The sequence below is a fragment of the Corella eumyota genome, chromosome 3, assembly GCF_963082875.1.
Source record: "Corella eumyota chromosome 3, kaCorEumy4.1, whole genome shotgun sequence".
NCBI classification, from domain to species: Eukaryota; Metazoa; Chordata; class Ascidiacea; order Phlebobranchia; family Corellidae; genus Corella; species Corella eumyota.
Window position 1 is genome coordinate 7,994,754 of NC_137492.1, and position 20,449 is coordinate 8,015,202.

Consider the following 20,449-nt stretch of genomic DNA (forward strand, 5'->3'; position numbering starts at 1 on the left):
TTTTAGGTTAATAATACGTTTGAAAGCATATCAGTAAGAATAATAGTGTCTGGATATCATAGAAATGCTTCGACAAATATTAAAGCCATCATTAACATGGGATGTAGCTTTAAAACTCGACGAATAATTTCTTCAAACCAAAAACTGCAAATACTTACGTGAATATTCAACCAAATAATATTCATTAGATTGTTTAAAATTTTTAATCAGTTATATTATGTTTTAAATATAGTTTAGGTTATTGTGTATTGGAGGTTTTAGGTATATTTAAATAAGTACTATTTTCGTTGTAGCATATAGGTTGTTATGACGTCATAGTTTTGCAGGCCATTGTTGCTTTACCGTAGTTAATAACTTTATATAATATAGCAAAACTAGAATGCCAAACCCAATACAACACCAAATGGAGAAAGAAGAAATAAAGGTTTACAACGATCCAAATTATACTCAAGTTATCAACAAAGGTCAAACTTTCGGTCAAAGTGTTTCCCGCCCAATTTACGTTGGAGTTAAGCTTGGACCTCATACTACGTCATTCAAGGTGAATGCAGTGACGTTACGGTTCTCTTACGTAATTTAACTGTTTATGCACAAGGCAAACTTAAAGCTGTGCTACGCTGTCACATATTATTATACCGTAATTAAATTATTTTTTTAGTATTGTAAATTTCAAATTTAATGTCAAGGAAATGAAATGCTGGGCAACAAGAAATGCAAATCCTAATTCTAACACAAAAAAGTTTATTGTCTGCATTGACAAGTAAGTAATATGAAGATTTTGTAAAAATATAACTTACAGTATTAATAGAAAACAATTTACAATAATATTATTTAAAAATTTTTTTCTTAAAACGTTTTTTAAGCACGTACAATTTAAAGCAATAATTACATTGTTACCCTAACTCAGTCCAGAGATTTTATTAAAAGCACAATATTATTACTTTACAGTAGCACAGATTGCGTAAAATATGGTCATATGTTGGGTAGAATTCGTAACCAACGACCTAAACAAATCAATTTCCAGTTTCCCGCCTTTTCTTGGCCCAACCAGATCTCACAAAAGATATACATACATTGTGAAGTCGCTATTACTGCTGGAAATACTTAACTAATAACGCCACTTTTTAAATAATATTTTATTGTCGTAAATTTATTGTCGTGGGAGGGCGATATATATACGTTATCGTATCATATGTCGCCTGTTAATATTAATGCAATATTTCATGAAGGAAATACTATTTATTGATGATTTCCTGTGGCAATTTTCTAATTAATGTGCTAAACTAAGCTCAGATTAGTTTGCGATTGTTAATATGTTTTTTATTGCTAAAGTAAAATATTTTTGTTAAATGAAATTCAGTTATATGATTTATAACGTTGCGTGTTTTAATAAAATTCATATTACGCCATTCCAAGAAATTTCGCAGACTACCGCAGAACACCTTTTTATAGATGACTTGGATATTTTGAAATCCGTTTCAAAATTCCATCATCTAAAATATAATTACCCGCCTTCTTTTAATGATGAATCATCATCTGTTAAATGCACCGTCATAGGCAAACCACGTGTTCCTTTTCAACTATGTACAGCTATTTAAGCTAGGTTAATTTAAGCCACATAGGCTCCGCGTTAAGGGTCCCAAATAAGGGCGTAGTAGAGAGAGTGGTCATAATAAAAAAGGCAATAAGGGGAAAATATTTATTTAAGGTGATAAGGCTTTCTTCTCTCCTGTATTCCAGGCTCCGATAAACCTAACAAAGGTTTGAAATATAAAACGCGGTTTACCGTTGCGTATATGAATATCGTAGTAGCAATTCGTTGCTGTTAAAGGTGTTAGAATACAGAATAACTTCAGCAAATTAAAAAATGTTGGAAGATTTCTGCGGTGAAGTCTTTTTTGTAAGTCTTTTTTGTTATTTTAGATTTTTTAAAATTCCGTATAAAAAGATAAAATTATGTTTATTTATGTGCGTATTGGTTATTTACGACTGCCTGAATTACAAGCAAATATTTGCAGATTAAGTTTTAAGTGTTTAAAGTGTATTGACATGCATAACCACTTTTGAAACTTTTTATTTAATGAAGTTTGTTTACACAACTTCAATGTTAAATAAACTGCACCACCTTCTCATATTACAATTTTCTGTTGTTGTCTAACTGTCTCTGTCTAAGTATAAAAAATGGTATTGCATACTTGAATAAATAAAAATAAGACTACAAAAATTTTAAAAAAAAGTTGTGCAAATAAAATAAATAATTAAAAAATAATATCAAAAATAAAAAAATTTTAACTTTTGCAAACGTTTAAATTCATTTTTCGACAATTTTTTTTAGGATTCTCAAAGTTTAAATTCAACCAACCCAAGTTTCACTTCATGTTTTCAACAAGTTGTTTTCGATTTATTACCATGTTTGTATTTGTGGGTGACAACTATTCCTTATTATTTACTTACAAGGAAATCAAAAAGATCATATATTCCAGTGTCAAGATTATTTAAAGCTAAAATTGTAAGCTGTTAATTTTGTGTATGATGAATTATTTAGTTAAAGCCTTATAACAAATAAAATAGACGTATTTTATATTAAACAAAGGCTGTTGTCTGCTAAAAATAAATATAAATACCAGATTTATGGTTTTTAATTATTTTTTGCTGTTAAAATTGACTTAAGTAAAAAATGTTGTAATTATTTTTTAGGTGATAACAATTTTATTATGGTTACTGAGTTGGACAAATTTAATCGGAAGTTTAATTTCTTGGGGAAACTCTGAAGTTGTTCCTCCAGTTGATCTTGTTGCCCCTCTACTATTTGGTCTTTCAATGGTAAGTACTTTATGTAATAGTAAACACTATATGTAAATCGGCAGCGTGGTGTAGTGGTAAGAACACTTGCTACACCGTGGGTTTAATCCCCACTGCTCTTATGCTGGAGCGCCTTTAAGTAAGGGGCTGTAAACGGTATGAACTCCTGCTGAGCCAGTACTTAATCAGTAGCATAATTATCGGGAAATTATAATCCATATAATATCTTAAATTGCTAAGAGTGGGTTGGAGTAACTGATGTTACTCTATGTTTAGGTCGTGCATTCGACCTTCCCCCATCAAGGATAATATATATTTAAAGAAGTTAAAAGTTACAATTTAAATAAACACCCAATTACTAAATCACTTGTAGTTTATGATCTTTAAAGAACTCTTAATTTTTAATATTCTTGCAAATTGTTCATAACTTTTTTATTCACTAAAATATACTAGTCGATAGCTTGCCCTATGGTTGAGATTTTAATTGTCGAAATGTTGTCTCAACTCCTAACCAATATTTGCTAATGATAATTTATCGCACCACAAATGACGTTTTTTTTATTTTGTGGGTCTTTAGGTTATACATACATATATCATTCGCCAAGCTTTATTATATATAAATTATACTCTAACCCTATTTTAAATATATCTATTAATCCATGTCTTAAACTGAACTGTATAATTATTTAGTAATTGATAACTAATAATAGCAAAAATTAATACATATTGTTTTTGTTTCTTTTAAGATTTTCACTTTTCATTTTATGGCTCCAAAAATATTGAGGACTATAAACTATTTTATATTATTTAACATTAAAGCAGAATAGAGATGTAACAGCAATTTTTATTATTTTAATAAAAATACCATTGTATAAATATATAAAAAATAAAAGGTTAAATTAAAATTTATAGGCATATTTTTTTTACTGTTTAACAAATTTTGATTATTTTTACAAGGCTATAGCAGTAGTTATGACCCAATATGATCGAATGAAAGGAATTCAATCTTCGGGTTTATTAACTTGCTTCTGGATGTTTCTTATATTGACCTGGGCTTTGGTGTTAAAAGAAAAAATTGATTTGATTTCTAACACCGACGTGAGTTTACAATTTTAGTAAATTTAATTTTTTTTGAAATAATTAAGTAAACTAAATTTTATGTCAAGTTTTACTTTTTTTTTAATTTTAAGTCACATTTAAAAAAATATTTAATTTTTTTTATCTTAAAAATTTTTCTTTAAATTTTTAATTTTATGCTCGAAAAAATTACTTAAAATTTAGTTATGTGGAAACACTAACTTTTTGATTTAAATATATAGATGTTAAGTCCAATGGAAACCCTTAGAATGGTGACATTTGTGTTATCATACACTTGCGTTTTATTTAATTTTGTCCTGACTTGGTTTCCTGATGACCCACCAGCATTTCAGATTAAAAAGGTAAAAAATACATATTTTGTGTTTTTCTTTACGAAAAATATCTATGTGTATGTCCAATTTTTTTAAATTAATGTGTGTCCAATTAATATGTATCCAAAATAAAAAAAAATGCTAAGTGTAGTGCACAAGTAAATTATATTGGTTGCAATTTGTCACCATATTTCGACAATTAAACATCAGCCTAACCAATTTAATAGCTATAAATTAACATTGACAATAAGTTTAATACTCCGGCAAGTCTATATTATAAATTGTTGATAAATTATAAAATATACACTCAAACGAGCACTTTGTTACAAAAAAAATACATGAAATAAAAAAAAATTGTTAATAAGAGTTCAACTCAAAATTTTTGTTTTACAGAAAAATAAAAACAAGGTTTCAACTTCTGATCCTCTGTTATTGGAAATGAAAGGAGACAAAAAGGAAAATAAAAAATCAACGAATAGCAGCCCCGAAGCATGTGCTACCTTTCTTTCAAAAATATCATTTTGGTGGTTTAGCAGGTGACCTATTAATATATTTTTTGTACAAAACATTAATTTTAAGCATGTATAAAACTAAAAAATACATAGGCTTTATAGTTTAAATAAAAAAAAAAAACACTCTGTAATTTAACAGATGTTTAAATATTATTTTTGTTTTTGAATATATATTTTTTTAATATTTTGAAGTATGGTTGTTTTGGGATACAAGAGACCTCTAGTGGATGAAGATTTATGGGAGTTAAATAACTCAGACAAAACTGAAAATATTTCTGCACATTTCAGGGAAAATTGGGACAAGGAATTAAAGAAAGGGTAAATTTATTGCAACTCTGTTTATTAAAGCAGTAAAAAACAAAAATTAAAGTAGCATCTGATTGTTATTATTTTGTGTTTAGTTCTTGTAACAAAAAAAGTAAAAATGCTGAAAAAGGCAAAGAAGCAGAAGTTCTAATTCAACAACCAAAAACTGGTAAGAAAATTGGCAAAAAAAATTTAGAAAGTTTTTTTTTTTTTATTGGACAAAATTTTTTATATTGAGTTTGTAAATTGTATAAATTAATTTATAATTATTTCGATTGCTTATGTAGATACGAAAGGCAAGAAACCATCTTTATTCATTGCAATGGTCAAAACCTTTGGACCTTATTTTTTGCTGAGTTCACTAGCTAAATTCTTCCAGGATTCTCTTTCATTTGTTAGTCCTCAGTTGCTAAGGTATACTAATTTTTTTGTAACTCATTTTTAATTTTAAAACAACCTTTTGTGTTTTTAAAATTTTAGAGGCTTGATTCAGTTCACGTCGAGTAATGCCCCCTTGTGGCAGGGTTATTTTCTTGCTGTCGGTTTATTTCTGACGGCGATTGTACAAAGTGTGATCTTACAACAATATTTTCATATTTGTTTTGTAATTGGTATGAGATTGCGATCAGCAATTATAAGTGCTATTTATAGAAAGGTGAGGTATATTTATACTTTTTGAATTAGAATGGCTAATTCAGGCTAGCAAACCTATAGAGGTGATTATTCTAGATTTACCCTCTAAAATGTACCCTCTTGGGAGTAGTGCTTTAATTAGTTATTAGAGCCATTTGTCGCTTTTCTTATTTCATCCTATTACATTTTTGTAACAATATTATCTTTTTATATTTTTGAATCAATTCAAAGTTTAGGCATTTTTCAAATCGTACCCGACAATAATTCTTAATTTTAACTTTCAAACATCATTTTAACTTTATTTTTTATTTTTTAGTCACTTGTATTATCAAACTCAGCACGTAAAGAAAGCACTGTCGGAGAGGTTGTGAACTTAATGTCAGTCGACGCCCAAAGATTTATGGACTTGATGTCTTACCTTAATATTATATGGTCCGGTCCATTCCAGATCATACTTGCTCTATATTTTCTATGGATGGAGTTGGGGCCCAGTGTCTTAGCAGGTCTTGCTGTTATGATTTTACTTATTCCTATTAATGCGTTTATTGCTGCCAAAGCAAGAGAGCTACAGGTAATTAAATTAATTTATAAAAAAATCGTAAATGCTATAGATGAATTGCACAACTTTTTACATTTATTTTTATTTTTTTTAATTTACAGAATAATATTTAAGTTTATTTTTATATTAATATTATATCAGTAAATTATAGATTTTGTTTATGTTATAGGTAAAACAAATGAAATATAAAGACGAAAGAATCAAATTAATGAACGAAATCTTAAACGGAATAAAAGTATTGAAAATGTATGCTTGGGAGATGTCATTTAAAGACAAAATAACAGAAATAAGAGCAAAAGAGTTAAGGGAATTAAGAAAAGCAGCTTATTTGAATGCAGCTTCATCATTTACTTTTATATGTGCTCCATTTATGGTAAGAAGTTTCTTTTAATTTTTTTTTTTTTTTAATTTTTCGGTGTAGCGATGATTTTGTAATTTTATTAATTTTGATGATTTGTTTATGATGAATGGCTAATAAATTGTCAAAATACTTTTTATTTTAATAATGTTAATACAATTAACTTGTATCAATGCATAATGTAATAACATATCAGTAATGGCTTCTTAATTTGATATTATTTAATATATTTTATTTTTATTAAAGCCTTCTTATTTTTTTATTGAAGAATTTTTCTCAATCTTATTATTTAACAAAAAAAAAATTTTAAACGTTGTTACCTCACGAAATTTTAAAACGTTGTTACTTTTAGAAAATGAATAATAATTTTTTATCAATCACATTAAATTTAATGGCAAACCCTCAAGGGCATATATGTGAACAAATAATCTTAAAATTACATTTTTGTGGACAAATTTGTAAGAGTTATTTTATTTAATTAAAATTGTTTTCAAGGTTAATAGAAAAATTGACTCACCAAAATATTTAAAATTTTAAACCTTTTTTTGTTATGGTTTTTCAATTCGTAAGATTTAAAAGAACAAATTTTGTTTTATTTTATATCAAGTACTGTTTCTTTTATAAGTATTGTTAACCTAAATACGAATAAACAGTCAATTAAATTTTCTCGTTTTATATTTTTAAGATTCTGCCATTCCCTTTTTTACCTTACTTTAACTTTTGTTTCTTTATTTCTCGTTTTCCTATAACTGTTTTTTTATTTTTTGTTTTACTCATTTACCATTTTTTTATTTTCCAGTTTCTTTGTTTTTCGTTTCTTTATTTTCTGTTCCCAAATTCCAGTTCCTCAATATTCCATTTCTTCATTTTCTGTTTCTTTATTTTTCGGTTCCTTCATTTTCTGTTCTTTCTTTTCTGGTTCCTTCATTTTTAATTCCTTTAATTTTTTTTGGGGTTTCTTTATTTTCTGTTCTTTTATTTTCTGATTCCTTCATTTTCCATCCCTTTATTTTCTGTTTCTTTAGTTTAAGGCTCTTTATTTTCTGTTTTCTTTTTTTTGATTCCTTTATTTTTTATTCCTTCATTTTCCGTTTCTTAATTTTTTGGTTCCTTTATTTTCTGTTTCCTTATTTTTCGGCTTCTTTATTTAAAGTTTTTTTTTTCTTTATTCTAAGTTTAATTTCTGTTCCTTCATTTTCAGTTTCTTTATTTCCAGTTCCTTAACTTTTGTTCTGTCATTTTGCATTCTCTCAAATTCAGCATCCATGCAACTTTTAGTTAATACTTGCCCGCTATAATTTAGTCGTGCACCACAAATGGCAGTGTTTTTTATTTTAAAGGACTATAAATTATACATATATATGTATATATATATATATATATATATATATATATCGTCGACTAAGCTCCATTATATATATAGATTAAATCCCGAAATTTTTTTTTTTAAATGATTATTTTTTTAGGTTTCACTTGTTTCGTTTGGAGTTTTTGTTTTATCAGATGATCAGAATGTGTTGGATGCACAGCGTGCTTTTGTTTCACTTTCTTTGTTTAACATTTTAAGATTTCCACTTGCTATGTTGCCCATGGTTGTGTCTTCCATTGTACAGGTTATTATTTAATATAGTTTATATTATCTTATTTATTGGATAACTACGAAAACTTTAAACAATTTTTAGATTCAAAATAAAAAATTCTTTTTGTTTTATTAATTTTGATATCGATGTCTTTATTTTTTTCACTCAAATTATATTTTTAAATTTTTACTCAAATTCTTAATTACTCAGGCAAGTGTAAGTTTGCAAAGACTCCAAAAGTTCTTGACTTCAGGTGAGTTAGACTTGGGTAATGTGGATCGTAACTCAGATCGTGGGACTCAAATTGAGGTGGAAAAGGGAACTTTCAAGTGGGACCAGAATGAGGAAAATGTTTTAGAAAAGTTCGTAATTTGTTTTTTTTTTTGTTTAAAAACTTTAAAAATGATTGTCACAATTTTTGTAGATTTTATTCTTTTAAATAAAACACATTACTAGTAGTATAAATGTCAAACTTAACAATATTGTACAACTTTTTTTCTATATCTTTATCATTGAAAGTCAACTTCTTTGTTTAAACATTGGTAACTTCATTCCAGCTTTGAGTAGCACTGGGATTAAAGGAATGACATGCTATTCAAAGTTTAATGTTCCAACTGCACCATGCTGCTGTTTTAATGACACTACCTATAAAAAGAAATCAGGATTAACTTTGATTTTAATTTACATGTACCCTTGCTTTTCAGTATCAATATGAAAGTTGAACGAGGTAGTTTAGTTGCAGTCGTTGGTCAAGTGGGTTGTGGTAAATCTTCACTCATGTCAGCTTTGTTGGGGGATATGGAGAAAACTAACGGATATGTTGCTGTTAAGGTTCAAATTTTACAATCTAAACTATACTTCAATATTACTGATGTTACTCTTTGTTTAAGTTGCGCATTCGACTTTCCCACATTGAGGATAAAGATATATACAAAAAAAAATATTTTAATTTTAAAAATAAGTTTTTTTATTTAAAATTTTTTTTTCTGATATAGGGTTCAGTAGCCTATGTACCCCAACAAGCTTGGATTCAAAACTTAACAGTCCGTGACAACATCTTGTTTGGTCAACCCTTAGATGTTTGCAAGTACCAGGATACCATCAAAGCTTGTGAACTTGAAACTGACTTTGAAATGTTGCCAGCTGGCGATCAAACTGAAATTGGAGAGAGGGTAGGAATATGAAAAAATATTGAAACTGTTTTAATTTAATTCAGGACCCAAACTAAATGATTTTAATAGTCTTATTGGCACAAAAAAATATTCTTTTAAGTTTCGTGTATATCTTATTGTAATCATTTGTCTAAATCATCTTTAATATAAGTTTAATACAAAATTTTTTAGGGAATTAACTTATCAGGGGGCCAAAAACAAAGAGTGGCGATTGCTCGAGCAGTTTATCAAGATGCTGATGTAAGAAAAATTAAATATTCTTAGTTTTTTTTTAACTAACAAAAGAGAATTGTATTTTAACTTTTCTTATTTTCACTTAGGTTTATTTATTTGATGACCCACTCAGTGCTGTAGATTCTCATGTTGGGAAAAATATTTTCGATAATGTCGTTGGACCAAAAGGTTGCCTTGCTAAAAAGGTAAAAAAATCACTTAACTTTATCAGTAGCTGCGTTTTTACTTATTTGGGTTACTATTAAATCACAAAATTTGGTAATTTAGCAACAATGCACCTCGAAGGCATATTTATTATTTTGAAGTTCTGTAATTTAAACTTAATTTAAGAAAATTTTAATTTAAGAAAATTAAGCTTCAATTATATATTGGTTTCTTATTATTTTACATATTTTTTACAGACAAAAATCTTAGTAACTCATGGTTTAGCTTTCCTGCCTCAAGTTGATCAAATTTTTGTTCTTGTAAATGGGAAGGTATCTGAGGTAAACACCTTAAAAACTTAATTTAAATTAAATTTAAAAAAAAATTAAATCTCATAGAACCTTAATTATTTACAAACAACATCTTTTTTTAAATGAATAAAAAAGATTTTTAGAACCAATAGCAACTGGTAGTTGTTAGAATGATTTATTTCAATAGGTAAAGTGTTTGATTTCAATGTTTTATGATGTAGTATTCTTGAAAAATGCTATAAATGGTACAAACTCAGTAAAGCTCAAAATCTGTTACTTACAGGTTGGTGATTATCAAAGTTTGTTGGATAAGGACGGTGACTTTGCTGAGTTTCTTAGGAATTACGCGCAAGCAGAAGATGATAAGGAACAGGTTGAGGGAGATCCTACAAGTGAGTTAGGGTTTTTAAATTTTACCTCATTTTTTAAATTTATTTTAAATTTGTTAAGTTTTTTTTTTAATTTGTGATCACATCTGTATACCAAATTTTTTTTTTGTATGTATCTTTATCCTCGATGTGGGCAGGTCTAATGTGCGACTTAAACATAGAGTAACATGAGTTTTTCCGACCCAGTCTCAAGTTGCCTGTGGCAGTTTGGGATAGTATAGATTATAATTGCCAGATAATATAATGCTGATTAAGTGCTGGCTCAGCAGGAGTTCATACCGTTTATAGCACCTTACTCAAGGGTGCTACAGCATGAGGTCAGTGGGGATTGAACCCACGACCCCATGTGTGGAGTAGCAAGTGTTCTTACCACTACACCACGCTGCCGGTATTTTATTGCATATCATTTAATAAGCCAAAAAAATATTAACTTACAGTTATGTCAATCACATCTGATATTTACTCGGTTGGAGAGCAGGATTGTGAACCAATTGAGTTGGATGAAATTGGGGAAGAAACAACTAATGTGGCTCGCAGAAAGTTTCAAAGGTAAATATATTTTGTATATTGGTTTTGATTTTGGCATTAGTCTTTAAACTGTGCGCTATGCAAAAAGTTAAAGTGATTAACACTGTTCTTGTAAAACTTAATGTTCTTGTAAAATATAACTTGTAAAATATAATAGTGTTCTTGTAAAATATAGTACAAAGAATTAGCATATATATATGCTTAAAATTGCTTGCAAAAAGAAGTTGCTTACAAAAAAGTTTTAGATTTTTATATTTTTTTAAAATTAGTAAAATAGCCTAATTCAATTTAAGTAGGAAACAATACAAAACAGAGTTCTGGTTTTTGATTTTTTGCAGGTTTGGCTGCAGTTTTTTTTTAATTTTTAGTATGGAAGCTTTAAATAAAATTTGTTATGTTATGTTATAGGCAGCTTTCTTCTACATGAATAGACTTAATTACATTTGCAAATTAACATCTTTTTTAATCTTTTGCAACAGACAACAAAGCAGACAATCGAACCAAGTCATCCATGGTCCAGTTTGTAAATATGTTCCACTTAAGAAGAAGATGAAGGAAGATCGAGTTTGTAAACTTCCCCCCAAGAAAGTTCCAGAAAACGAGGATAAACTAATTGCTACCGAAAAAGCTGCGACTGGAAATGTATATTTATTTTAATTTTTCTATAGTTTTCATATCTTATTTAAGCTTATTAAAATTTTTTTCCTGTTTTTTATATATATATTTTTTTAGGTTAAATTTTCAGTGTTTATATCCTACACCAGATCAGTTGGTTATTTCGTCTCCTTCTTTATTTGTTTGTTTTATATTCTACAAAATGCTGCTCAGATATACTCTAGTATTTGGTTATCAGGTATTATTTTAATTTGAAATACTTCTAGTTTTTATATTTAAGAATGTTTCACTATAATGTTGCAAAATTTACTGCATCGTTAAAGAAGTGATAATATTATTTTATTTTGCTAAACCAAAAATTAATCATTATGCTGGTAATCAGACAATGGTAATACAATTCACTAGCTAAGGTCCCAGACTCGATTCCGGGCTACATATTTTACATTTGCACTCTTAAGTATGTTGAAACTTTTGCCAAGCCAAAATCTCAATATCAACTCATGACTGTGTTTTAGTAATGAATGTTACTATACACCAGGCCCCAAGTACCATCTCACATGAATCGAAAAATGATAAAAAATTTAGCTTATCAATGTAATGTGATATACCCTATAATTTAACTTTAAGTTAGTTTTTTTTGTATTAAAATGTATTATAAACATTTAATAATCAGTAGTAGTTCTTTTTTTTACTTCATGTTTTATTTTACTCCAACAGAATGGAGTACAGATCCGATCAACCCAGACGGAACTCAAAATGGAACTTCAATTCGACTTGGGGTTTATGGAATATTAGGGTTAACCCAGGGTAAAGTTATACACTATTGAGTCTTTATTTTGTGATTTAAGAACTTTTATTATTACGTTAATACTTTAAAATTTAGGTCGATTTCGGAAAATTATAAACATTTTTACTGGGTACTCTAATAGGTTATTTTTAATTAGAATATTCCTAGATTTTAAGGACATTTTTACTCAAAAAAAGATTTTTAAGGTTATTTGGTTTTTGTTTAGTCTTATGTTGTTTTATTGCTTATAACTTTGTTGGTTTAAAATGTCTTTTTGATAAATTGGTTTTTAGGAATATTTTTTCACTTTTTAGTTTTGGGTTAGGGTTGGACTATAATTTTTTTTAACAAAATCGATTTTTACTTATTTTTAAATTGTTTGTGTTTCCATAAGTCTTTACTTGTTAATATTTTTGAATAATAAAAATGTTTGAAAATTAGTCAAAAAAACAGATTGTGGCATCTTAAATTTGTAAGCCCCTAACTCATTCGGTGTTGGGGATTTTATTTCATTGAACTTAATTTATTAAAAACTTTGTAGCTGATAAAATTTATAACAACTTCACTTGTAAAACTTTTGTTTTAAGCTTTATTGGTTTTATTTTCCTCATTTACTCTGACTTACGGAGCTGTTGCTGCAGCAGCTTATCTTCATTATGAAATGTTGTATCGAATATTCCGAGCGCCTGTGGCTTTTTTTGACACCACTCCTCTTGGAAGAGTTATTAATAGATTCAGGTGTTTGTTTATTTAAAAAAAAATTTAATAGATATGTCTAAGTTTTCATTGATGTGGAATTAAAAAATAACATGTTGTGTTAGATATTAAAAAAAATTTGTAATAACAGCAAAGATGTTTATCTTATCGACGAAGTCATACCCAGAAGTTTTAGCGGGTTTTTCCAAACTTTTTTTCGAACTCTTGGCACTTTTTCAGTAATTATTTACAGCACCCCAATATTCGCTGCCGTTGTTGTCCCCCTGCTTCTCCTCTATTACCTTATTCAGGTTATTTTAATTTATAAAAATTCCAAAATGACAGAATCACTAGCCCATAATCGCCAAAAATTTTATTTGCAACACAAAAAAGTTTTAAAAAACTCAATTTTGCAATTGTACCTTGTATATATTTACAATTACTTAGTTTTTTTTTTTTTTTTGTAAATTGTTTGTTTTATTTTTCCTTTTTAGTAAGTTGTTTGTTTATTAATTTTCAAGTTTTTCAATCTTAGCAATTTGTCACAAAATAGTGACAATTCTTGTTGTGCTATTACATTCTACATTTATTGGTCATGACTTCTGTTGTTGCCCAAAATTGTTAACTTGATTTCTTACAGCTATATTTGTGTTTTTCGACTACTTGTTAATGTGGTTTGGTGGCTTAAAAGCCTCTAACCTTCTTCACAAAAGTATGTTGAATAATGTTCTTCGTGCACCTATGTCCTTCTTTGATCAAACACCTAGTGGTCGGATTTTAAATCGATTCGGAAAAGATGTCGATATTATGGATGACCTACTGATCAGGTAAAAGTTTTGTTAAGTAAATGTTTTAAAACTATTTTAAGTTAGAAGTTATTTTTACTCATTTCCAGCACTTTCTGTAATTGTTCTTTTGTTGACTTTTCTTTTTATTTACTTTTTTTGCTTGGTTTATTTTTTATCTTTTCGCATGTATTGGCTTCAGTTTTTTAAAACAGTGTAACTGTTAATATTTTTTCAAATTGGGGAACATTAACATTTTTTTAGCTTTAACAATATTTTTTTAAATTAACTTTGCATGGTTTGTTTGCTGCCATTTTTAAATTTACTAAAAACAACCTTTTTCTTTTTTAGAACAGTTAACTGGGGAATTAGTTCATTTTTTCAAGTGGCCGCCACATTTTTTGTAATCTCCTTCGCTACACCTTATTTTCTTATATCACTTGTTCCCATTCTAATTATCTATATAATAACGCAGGTTAGTTTAAAGTTGTTGTGTTTTTAGCAATTCAAAATCCTTCTTGGCCTGTTTTTTTAAAGTGATGGCCGCATTTTTCATCATAACTTATTCAACTCCATATTTCATTTTGTCCTTAATTCCAATTCTAACAGTTTATATAACAACTCAGGTAAGAGAGTGGAAATTGGCATGTAAATAAAACATTTAATTTAATAATTCAAATTTTGGAAGTATTAATAGCATGATTTGCATTGGATTACTGCCATACCGCCCAAAACCTTTTTACCAAATAGACATTTAACTGAAAACAATATTTCACCAATAATAAGACATTTTTTATCAACTTCTGTTTACCCTTATCCTTCTTTAGTGAATTTTCCTTTAACTTTAAAAAAAAAATTGGTTGACCTAAATTTTGGTAAAATGCTGTTTTTGAATTTTTTGGTTTTTAGATAATATCTATTTGGGCAAAAGGTTTTAGGTAATATCGGCCATATCATTTGCAATATGTTTTATATCACTTTAAATATCAAATATCCTAAAACAATTTTTAGGCTTTAAAACATGCTTGGCCACTAGAAAACACCTATAATTACTTCTACATTTTTTTAAATTTATTTTTATCTTAATTTTAAATCTCAAAATGACAGAAAAAAGCACAAACTTAAAATATATTAATGGCATGTAATTTAGGTTAATAGTGTTAGTAGTTTAATATTTATCCTAAAAAATATAATTTTAGCATGCATGTACCATATTAGTATCATCAATTTTCGTATATTAACTTAGTTGTTAATTAAAATTGCATAGTAACACTTGCAATAATTTTGATTCATGAAATGTTAAATCACATGGTTGTCTCACAAAAATTTGCTTTAATTGTAACCAGGAAAAATTTGCTTTAATTGTGTGGTTGCATTTTAAAATTCCTAATTTTTTGTTTTGTATTTATAATTTGATTTTTGCTTAATACAAATTGCATGGCTGCAAAATTAGCCTAAATCATTTAATTTAAATTTAATTTATTTAGTTTGTCCATTGTTTAATTTCGTGATGTAATTCATCAATAACTTTAATATATTAACTCCAGATTTTGCTTGTTAATATTGTTAAAAATGTATCATTAAATCTTAATAATACAGTTTATGTATTACATTTATTTTTATTTTATTATTTTTTATAAATACATCAAATATATTTTGCTTTAAAAACTAGTTTTATTATTTTATTTCTTGTTGCTCAGGTTAGTCATGGAAAACTCCATTTCTGAAGATTTAAAGATTTAAATTTTTTCAATTCAGATTTTTTTTTTAAATTTATTATAATTGTAAACATTTTTTAATCTATTTATATTTAATTTGCAAACTATTTATTACTTAAACCCAGTCTGGAGTTACCTTTAAAGGTTTTTAATATTTTGAATAATAATGCTCGATAATTAACCTGCCAATAAGTTTTTTGGTGTAGCAGAAGTTTGTGCTGTTTATAGTGCTTTACTTAATGTTGCTACAACATGAAAGCAGTGGGAATCAAACTATTGACTTCAGGTTATAAAGGCAAGTGTTCTAACTAAAATATATATTTGTGGTTCCATGTCAGCTTAACCTGGAGACAACTTAGTTTTGGACAGATTAACTTATTGAAACCTTTTCTTGGTTAAATTGACTGGTTACCATATTTATGATTTAAAATTACTTTTTTACTTTATTTTTAGGCATGTTTTTAAGTTGTATAGAATCTAAATTGAAAAACTAAAATGCTGAAATAGTGCTTTGCATTTATTCATTCATTGCTAATTAAATTGCAATTTTTATTTTTTTTACATATACCTATCTTAAAAATTTATTCTATTTTTATAATATTGTTGTGCAGCCCAAACTATGGTCATCTTTTTCATTGTGTATTATGTGTTCTAAAGTGCTTTTGGGTTGTTTTGTTGTTTTGTTTATGGTGACTTTTGGTTAATTTGTTTGGTGATTGAAATTTGAAAGAAGAATTGGCGTTAAAATCAGAAAAAAATTATTCATTCAGCCCAAAAAGATTCTGTCATTTTGAGATTTATCATTTTTAATTAACTTTTGTTTTAAGTAAAATTATGTCTTAATTTTTACAAATTAATTTTTCACAAATCGTTAATAATTTGTAGCGATTTTATGTTCGTACTTCACGTCAGTTAAAAAGACTCGAATCAATCAGCAGATCTCCAATTTATTCTCATTTTGGTGAAACTGTTACAGGTATTTATTTTATACATATATATATACAAATATATATATTTATTTTTCTAAATAAGTAATTTGCTTGAACTTCTGTTTATGTTTAGGTGCAAGTACGATAAGAGCTTACGGATTACAAAATAGTTTTATCAATCAAAATTTAAAGAAAGTGGATATTAACCAGATGGCATATTTTCCTAACATTGTATCAAACAGGTAACATTTGTATACCTTTCAACATTGCAAAAAATGTATAGATTTGCATAATGGTATGCACTTTTCAACTAGTAACGAATATAAACATGGGTTTAATCCCACTGATCTCATGCTGTGGTACCCTTGAGTAAGGTGCTATAAATGGTACGAACTTCTGCTGAGCCAGCATTTAATCAGCAGCATAATTATAAGGCAATTATAATCTTTAATATCCCAAACGGGGTTGGAGTAACTGATGTTACTCTATATTTAAGTCGCGCCTTCGACTTTCCCACATCGACGATAAAGATATATACACAGATATATACATCGATGATAAAGATATATTTTTTAAATATATGTTACAACATTCCTACTATTAAAATCAAGTTATCATTTATTACTAGGTGGTTAGCTTTAAGATTGGAACTGGTTGGCAACTTTATTGTATTTTTTGCTGCTGTATTTGCTGTGACTGGTAGGAACAACATTGATCCTGGTATTGTTGGTTTGTCTATCTCATATGCCATGCAGGTAAGTTTAAGAAGTTACAAAATTATATTTGAAGTTGCTACTTATAAATGTGTAGTGTTAAATAAATGAATATGTGCCGGTAATTTGAAAATGATCTCAATATCCTTTGTGCTGCTTTTTGTACCATTTAATAATTTTAAGTCTAATTTATGGATTTGAACCTAAGTTTAAACCTAAAATGTAGTCATTGTTTGCTGTATAAAATGTTTTATGTTCAGATAACTCAGACACTTAATTGGATGGTGAGGCAGTCTAGCGAGTTGGAAACCAATATTGTTGCTGTGGAAAGAGTGCAAGAATATTCGAATGTTGTGCAAGAGGTAAGTCAAGATTTTTCTGAATTTTGTTTGTGTTTGTCCTGCTTATGATAATAAAAATGCATAAACAGTCTGTAACAATTTTGTATCAAGTTAGTAAATTGTCCACCTTTTTCGGCTACATTACTTCCATTAAACATTGACCGGCAGCATGGTGTAGTGGTAAGAATACTTGGCTTTATTACATAAGGTCCCGGGTTTAATCCCTACTGCTTCCATGTTGTAGCCCCTTGAGCAAGGCACAAATAAATAAAAAAAAAACTTGTTACTAATAGGCAGTTGTTGTAATATATATTTCTAACAAATATTTGACAAAATTTACTTTTTAAATAACTTTTACTTTTTTCAAAGGCACCTCTAGTTGTGGAAGATGAGCAGCCCCCTAGTGATTGGCCAGCAATCGGGGAAATTAAATTTAATGACTATAGCACAAGATATCGACCTGAACTTGATCTGGTGGTGAAAAATATAAGCATCGATATTAAAGGAGGGGAGAAGGTATGATTATTACTAATACTAGTTGATACGCCATCATATGTTCAGGATTTTGATTGTCATAATATGTTAGCAACTCGCTATAAATATTTGCCAGTGATAATTTACTCACTCACCATAATTGACAGTTTAATTTATTTTGTAGAGTCATAAATTGTACATCCATACATATGTTATGTCCACTAAGCTATATTATATATAATATTTATTTTAATAGTTTGTGTTGATTTAAATATACTTTTTAAGTAAATAGATTTAATTTTTTTTTTCAATTTTTTAGGTATTCAAAATTTTTTGTGTTGATTTTATTAATTTTGATCATTTTTTTATTATAAACCTTTTTCTTAACTAGATTGGAATAGTTGGTCGTACTGGTGCTGGCAAGTCATCCATGACATTAGCTTTGTTTCGCATCATTGAATCAGCTGAAGGCTCAATCACAATCGATGGAAAAAATATTTCTAAGATGGGACTTCAAGATCTTAGGTCTAAACTCTCAATCATTCCACAAGTATGTTAAAAAAGTTTTTTTTAAATTTTTATCTTTAATGTAAGCAAGTTTTATTTTTTATTTTTAGTAGAACTTAAATTAATTAAACTCAGTCTTAAATGTGTTAGTCATTTGTATTAAATTCATTACATGATATTTATTATTTAAAAGAATCCACATTTAGCATATAATTTATATAAACCTTATTTTTGGAATTAATATTGGCAGCATGGTGTAGTGGTCAAAACACTTGGTTTCACGCTTTTATGCTGTAGCATCTTTGAGTTAGGCGCTACAAACGGTATAAACTCATAAACACTTAATCAGCAATTTAATTATCATGCGTTTATTAATCTATAATAAACCAAACTGGCCAAATATGTCATGAAGTTAACCTTCCCACATCGAGGATATATACATATAAAAATAAATAAAAAAGTGATTTAGTTTAACAAATTTAGTTTAAACAACATCCTTTTTTTATGTTTCATAGGACCCAGTGTTATTCTCTGGTTCACTTCGAATGAATTTGGATCCATTTGATGCTTACACTGATGACCAAATATGGGATGCCCTTGAACATTCACATTTACATAATTTTGTGAGTTCCTTACCTGCTAAACTAGAACATGAAGTTTCAGAGGGTGGTGAAAATTTGAGGTGAAAAATTATTTCCTATTTGGTTTTATATTTATTATATGTGGAAATGTTTAGTTCTGAGCTTTGTATAGAAACTGTTACTAATTAAAAATTTAGTTTGTTTGACATTTTATTATGTTTTAGTGTTGGCCAACGTCAACTAGTCTGTCTAGCTCGAGCTTTGTTGAGAAAATCGAAGATTTTGGTTTTAGACGAAGCTACTGCTGCTGTGGATCTGGAAACTGATGACCTTATTCAGGTAGCCATCATAGTGTTAAAATTAACTTTAATTTCTTTTTTTATAGTTTTTCACATTTGAGGCTTACATGATTTTCGTTAATAAATCTTTTTCTTTTTCAGGCCACTATTCGAGTACAATTTGAAGAATGTACTTCCTTTACAATTGCTCATCGTCTTAATACTATTATGGATAGTACCAGGTGATTTTTTAATTTAAAAAAAGTAATTTATCGTATTATGTACATATCACATATGTATAGCCCCTCAACATAAAAGAACTGCTGTAAGTAAATTATGGGAAAGATTTGTTAATAGTAACCACATAAATGAGTGAAATACAGCCTTTAAGGCAGCAGACATCTTGTATGTTCAATAAATTTTGTTTATTTTTTCAGAGTGCTTGTCTTAGATGCTGGCAAAGTTGCTGAGTTTGACACACCAGTAAACTTACTGAAAGCTAAAGGAATATTTTACAGCATGGCTAAAGATGCGGGGCTAGCGTAATTGGCTTTACAATATAGTACAAATATGTGATAGTAATATAAGATGGTCAAAGCTTTAAAAATGAATTTTTAAAATGGTGGAAAAAATTGGATGACTTTTTAGATTGAGTTCCAATTGTACTTTGTAATAGTAATAATGTTCCCTTGTTATAGTGTACTAATTGCTGTATATAAAATAATTTTAATTTAGTAATATTGTTTTTTTTTAAGTAAAACAATTTGCATGTTTAAACCAGTTTCTTATAACTTTTAACACTGCCTGTAACATAAAACTAACAATACAAAATACCTCAAGTCAACATATTTGTATATTGCTTTTTTGTCTTCAAATTTAGTGTTCTTGCACAAAGTTATGACATAAAATTCAAAAAGAACTGTTTTATTTTTTTTTTCAAATGTACTAAATATTTTGTGTTTGAATTGAAGCAATTGGTAATTCTTGCGTGTTCAATTCATTTAGTAGTTCTACATTAATACATATCTTGTAGTGGTGTAAGTTTAGTAATATCTTAGAAGATTTGGTATATGTTTTGTTATTTTATA

The 20,449-nt window shown here is 27.9% G+C and overlaps 1 protein-coding gene across 3 annotated transcripts; it reads left to right on the forward strand.

Annotated features, from left to right (window-relative positions):
- Positions 1 to 1,639: 1,639 nt before the first annotated feature.
- Positions 1,640 to 20,431, forward strand: LOC145744799 (multidrug resistance-associated protein 1-like). 3 transcript variants are annotated; one of them, XM_082562746.1, is made up of 36 exons: positions 1,640 to 1,900; positions 2,336 to 2,509; positions 2,698 to 2,823; positions 3,760 to 3,900; positions 4,122 to 4,241; positions 4,605 to 4,747; positions 4,916 to 5,041; positions 5,125 to 5,198; positions 5,317 to 5,443; positions 5,510 to 5,684; positions 5,979 to 6,233; positions 6,391 to 6,594; positions 8,046 to 8,192; positions 8,370 to 8,521; positions 8,864 to 8,990; positions 9,155 to 9,331; positions 9,503 to 9,571; positions 9,652 to 9,750; positions 9,967 to 10,050; positions 10,304 to 10,412; positions 10,847 to 10,958; positions 11,417 to 11,579; positions 11,670 to 11,790; positions 12,270 to 12,359; positions 13,676 to 13,862; positions 14,172 to 14,295; positions 16,424 to 16,514; positions 16,601 to 16,709; positions 17,096 to 17,222; positions 17,441 to 17,542; positions 17,891 to 18,037; positions 18,387 to 18,545; positions 19,018 to 19,184; positions 19,308 to 19,422; positions 19,524 to 19,603; positions 19,799 to 20,431. In XM_082562746.1, exons 1-36 carry the CDS (start codon positions 1,868 to 1,870, stop codon positions 19,905 to 19,907), a joined length of 4,665 nt encoding a protein of 1,554 aa, XP_082418872.1. In that variant the 5' UTR covers positions 1,640 to 1,867; the 3' UTR covers positions 19,908 to 20,431. The 3 variants fall into 3 exon arrangements, with proteins under 3 accessions (XP_082418872.1, XP_082418873.1, XP_082418871.1); XM_082562747.1 differs by lacking the exon at positions 14,172 to 14,295 and adding an exon at positions 14,323 to 14,446; XM_082562745.1 differs by lacking the exons at positions 13,676 to 13,862; positions 14,172 to 14,295 and adding exons at positions 12,927 to 13,077; positions 13,187 to 13,346 and having other exon boundaries at positions 19,799 to 20,430.
- Positions 20,432 to 20,449: the final 18 nt, after the last annotated feature.